The sequence below is a fragment of the Rutidosis leptorrhynchoides genome, chromosome 3 (genome assembly GCF_046630445.1).
Source record: "Rutidosis leptorrhynchoides isolate AG116_Rl617_1_P2 chromosome 3, CSIRO_AGI_Rlap_v1, whole genome shotgun sequence".
In the NCBI taxonomy this organism is placed as follows: Eukaryota; Viridiplantae; Streptophyta; class Magnoliopsida; order Asterales; family Asteraceae; genus Rutidosis; species Rutidosis leptorrhynchoides.
In genome coordinates this window covers 56,688,654-56,693,034 of record NC_092335.1, presented here as the reverse complement: position 1 = coordinate 56,693,034, position 4,381 = coordinate 56,688,654, and the positions used below count along the sequence as shown (strand labels likewise).

At 33.2% G+C, this 4,381-nt stretch overlaps 1 protein-coding gene across 1 annotated transcript; it reads right to left on the bottom strand.

The window, feature by feature from the left end:
- Window positions 1-2,384: 2,384 nt before the first annotated feature.
- Window positions 2,385-3,169, bottom strand: LOC139896150 (zinc finger A20 and AN1 domain-containing stress-associated protein 5-like). The gene has a single exon (XM_071878735.1). It carries the CDS (start codon window positions 3,100-3,102, stop codon window positions 2,623-2,625), a length of 480 nt encoding a protein of 159 aa, XP_071734836.1. The 5' UTR covers window positions 3,103-3,169; the 3' UTR covers window positions 2,385-2,622.
- Between the last annotated feature and the right edge of the window lie 1,212 nt (window positions 3,170-4,381).

Here is a 4,381-nt window from a genome sequence, read left to right as displayed (position 1 = left end):
TTATTTATGGTGTGATGTTGCAGCTGCTACCATTGCCACAGCTGCTGGGGCTGATGCCACTACCGATAATGATGTTTGGTACTTTCACACACTAAAGATCAATGATCTGACCTGGCCCACAGTGGGCCTTGGAAATCTTAGCTTTCACATATATTTTAAGTATCTTAAGAAGGGGATTCAATTCGCTTTTTTCTGCTATTCCGACTTGAACCGGTACTGGTAGTGGAAATACCATCACAGATATAGGGAGAGTTTTTTTTGTTTTTTTTTTTTTTGTTTTTTTTTTTTGTAATAACTAGGAACACAATGTAACACAACGTAAATAGCATTCTGTATGTTGTATGTATGTAGGTATCTTTTGCTTTCATGTCAGTAGGTTCCTAATTTTTTGTTGAATCCAACTCAGGAATGAAGCGTGGGAGGTTGCCATAATTGCCGGAATGAGACGCTGTTGGCGGTGGTGAGGTTTTTCTTCATCTCAGAAGCGACGGAGGTGAAGAGAGTCTCCAGTGGAACCGTAGGTTTTTGTTTTTGTTTTGTCGGCAGTGTTAATAATCCATGTAACTACATGCCTATGTATCTGTATGAGAACACTAATATGTGCAAACTGGAATCATCTATGTAATGATAAATGTAATATTAATCCATGAATGCTAAAACTGAATGCAAACCAGACATAAAAATGCGCAGCGAAGCGCGCACCGGACCACAACCTAGTTGACATAAATGTAGTGATGGGTTTCGCTTTGGAAGAAACGGGTCAAGCCATTAGTGAAATTTGAGACATGAAATGATATGAAATTTATATGTATGATATTTTGAGGTATTGTACAAGTTGGTAATGTTAATATATCATATATGTAGGCATGATATTTTAATTGGAAAAGGAGTTTGATGTATGTATGATACATGTTGTGCTTAGTCGTCACTGATCGAGTTTCTATTTTTAAATTTACTTCCTTATTAGAATAAAAAATATTACAGTTAGGATTATTATGTCTCAAAGTTATATAGGCCTCATTATGAATGTAATTTTCAATAAACCGGTGAAATCACGGGTCCTTAACTAGTGATATATCTATATTTTTAGCGATTAATTGTAAAAGTTATATATTTAATAGTAAATTAAATGATTAATGATGTCACCTAAGTTGTTTATATTTTTTTCTTTTTTCTTTTTTGATTTTTTTAATGAAGAAAAAAGTTTATTTCTGATGTCATCATTTTAGTATTTTAATAGAAACTATAGATAGATTACAAAATGAGTTGCTCTAATCCTTTGAACGATGCGAGTATGGAAGGAAAAAAATGCTACAGATTATTTGATTGGTTAGAACATGGTGTGATGTCATTTTATAAGTTTATTGTTTTGTAAAATTTTAACATGTCAAGTATTTATATGCGACTATTATTTAGTTAATTTATACGTAGTATTATATTTATATTTATATTTATATTTATATTTATGTCTATGTCTATGTTTGTGTTTATATTTATATTTAAGTTTTTGTTTATATTTATATTTATATTTAGAATCATATCACGACTCATATCAGAACTTTATTTTATTATTACGTCAAAGCTACATCATACGTACGGAATAATTGATAAAACATATCAAAATGAGTTGTATGACTTTTGTTTAATCAATAACTTATGTAAATATTTGTTATCTAGTTTGCAACTTATGCGAACATTTTTTATTGGCGTTAAGTTATTTTATACGGAGTACAATTTAATTATCATAAAATGTAACAAAAAATTTTAAGGAATATAATTTTAATTTATAATTATTATATTAAATGACAATAAGAATATAAATTTATTTATATACGGATACTTCTCATGATTTGGATAAAATTTATTTATTATTTATTTAAACTAGTTTTTTGTCCTCCGCTTTCGATGCGGGTTGGTTACGAAAAAGAAAAAAAAAAGGTACTATAGCTACAGTAGCGGGTATTCGGGTCGGGTTGGTGAAGCGGGTCAGGGAGATATTGGGTTAGTGGTTTGGGGAATCATGTTTTGAAAAAGAAAAAAAAAGTTACTATTATGTCAATCAATAGTTACACAATTTACCACAATTTATATATATATAAATCTATTAAAATTTATATATATATAAATCTATTAAAGTGATTTTATTTACTTGGCCTAAAATAATCAGAAATGCGTTGCTTTGTCAATAATTTGCGGGCATCTGACAATCACATTTCCAAAATACTTCGCTGGAAAAAGTTGGCCCATCCACCATGCTCTATATTATCCCTTTTACTATTTTCCATTTTTATATTTATTCTTACTTCCCAATTCCAATTTGCCAGCCTAAACATGAAAACGAAATAACCGAATATAAAATTAACCACAACATTCAGCACCGTAAATAAATCATTAAAAAAATACTTCCACTAAACATAATAAAAATTGACATTATCACCCTCGTACTTTTCATCAAATTTCACATACCACCCCTAATCCCCACCCACCGGTAAACACCTACACCGCCAATCTATTTCACTATATCTTCTTCCCGTCCCTTGGCGCCATATGTTTACAACCGAAGACGTATGTATAATTAAACGACGTCGTTTAACATCTCTCGTTCCGGTTTTTGCGATTTCTTTAGACCTTAACAATCTTCGCCGCTCTAACTACCGGATTTTCACGCGCGATAGCTTCACGTCCGGCGGACTTGTAATCGTAGCTACAGTCATGTCGATCCGAATAACGGTGCTCCGAGCAAAACATCTCGCCACACCGGCACTTAAATCCCATCAATCCGACCTTCTTTCTGCAACCTGAGCATCGACTCACCACGCGCCTTTTAGAACCGTCACCGAAGCTTTCATCTGACGGCTCGATTGCTTCAGATCGTCGTTTTCTAATGAGATCTTTGGTTTCCGGCAAGATTCCGGTGTTCTGTCGAAAGTCAACGATTATGCCGTTAACCACTCCTGTTTTGAGATCGGATCGATCAGGCGAGGATCGACGGTCATCAGGAGCGGAGATCTTGGATGAAGCGGCGGATATTGGTGGTGAGCATAAATTTATGGTTTCAGGTACCTTGAGCTCGGTTTCTTCTTTGTCTCTCTTCTGAGCCATACCTTTTTTGTGATATGAGAGACAGAGAGAGAAATATAGAGAGAATAGATAGATTGAGGTTTTTAGAGAGAAATTCGTGGGGGAAAGATGGGAATAGCTTTAAAGGCATGAAATAGTTAAATTTAATGGGTTTCTACATTTTTTTCCTGCAATTAATTATGATAATAGGGTACTTGACTTGGTTGTTTACCTTAAAAATCTATCTATTCTATATTTACATGGAGTAAAAATTAGTAGTGTTATGTACAACTTGAGGAGTATTTCGTTAGAAAAATTTCCAGACTAGTGAGGTCACGGGACTCCATTGATTACAATGTAAAGTCGCCATTGGATAAAATGACGAAATTGTCCTTCTCTTTATTTAGTGATCTCTAAAACCATTCTCAATAATGACATACTTCTTTACTGCCATCTCAGCGCCACATCACTTTTTTTCTCTACTTTATTACCACTTCATCCTGTGATATTCTCATAACACACCATTGGCAACCATGACATATTTTCTTAAATTTTATTTTTATAATTATTATTCATGTTACTCAAATTGATGATGGACTAGATCATTGTTATTAGTATTTTATTCTTTATTGAACTTGCTAGCATAGCTCAACGGCTCCCCCTAGTACTTTGTGTAATGAGATAGGAAGAGGTCATGTGTTCGATCCTTAGGAATGACATGATTTTTTTTAAAACAATTGAACACCAATAATGGTGGTATATATTGACCATATAGGGAGGTTTTACCGGATTCGTTCACTGACCACTACACAGGAACACTGCCCGAATGGATGTGTTTTCGGGTACCGTCGATCGGGTCCGGGTTTCCGCGCGAACGTGTATGGTACGTGCAAATGATGAGGGTCGTTGAAATAAATGATCTACTGATGCCAAAATATCGCCGTTCAAAAAAAAATTATATTCTTTATCTCTAGTAAAATGACCCGTGAAATTACGGGTATGTTTAAACGAAACAATTTAATGATATGTTTTAGATATTAAGTGAATGTAAATATTAAAGTCATTTAGTTTAATGACCCGTGGAACCACGAATTTTGATTAAGAAGCTTCTTGTTGTTTATACAAACATATTGATATACTTAACTTAGTTAGAATAAATGAACTACATTTATTCTCCCACAACCCTCTTCAAATTTTCATGACAATTACTATTTTTCTTTTCATAAAAGTCTACATTACAACTTTTTATTGAGACGTGTATTAATTACAATTAATATATTAATGACATCATCATGGAAGTCTTAAAATTTCTCTTTATTTT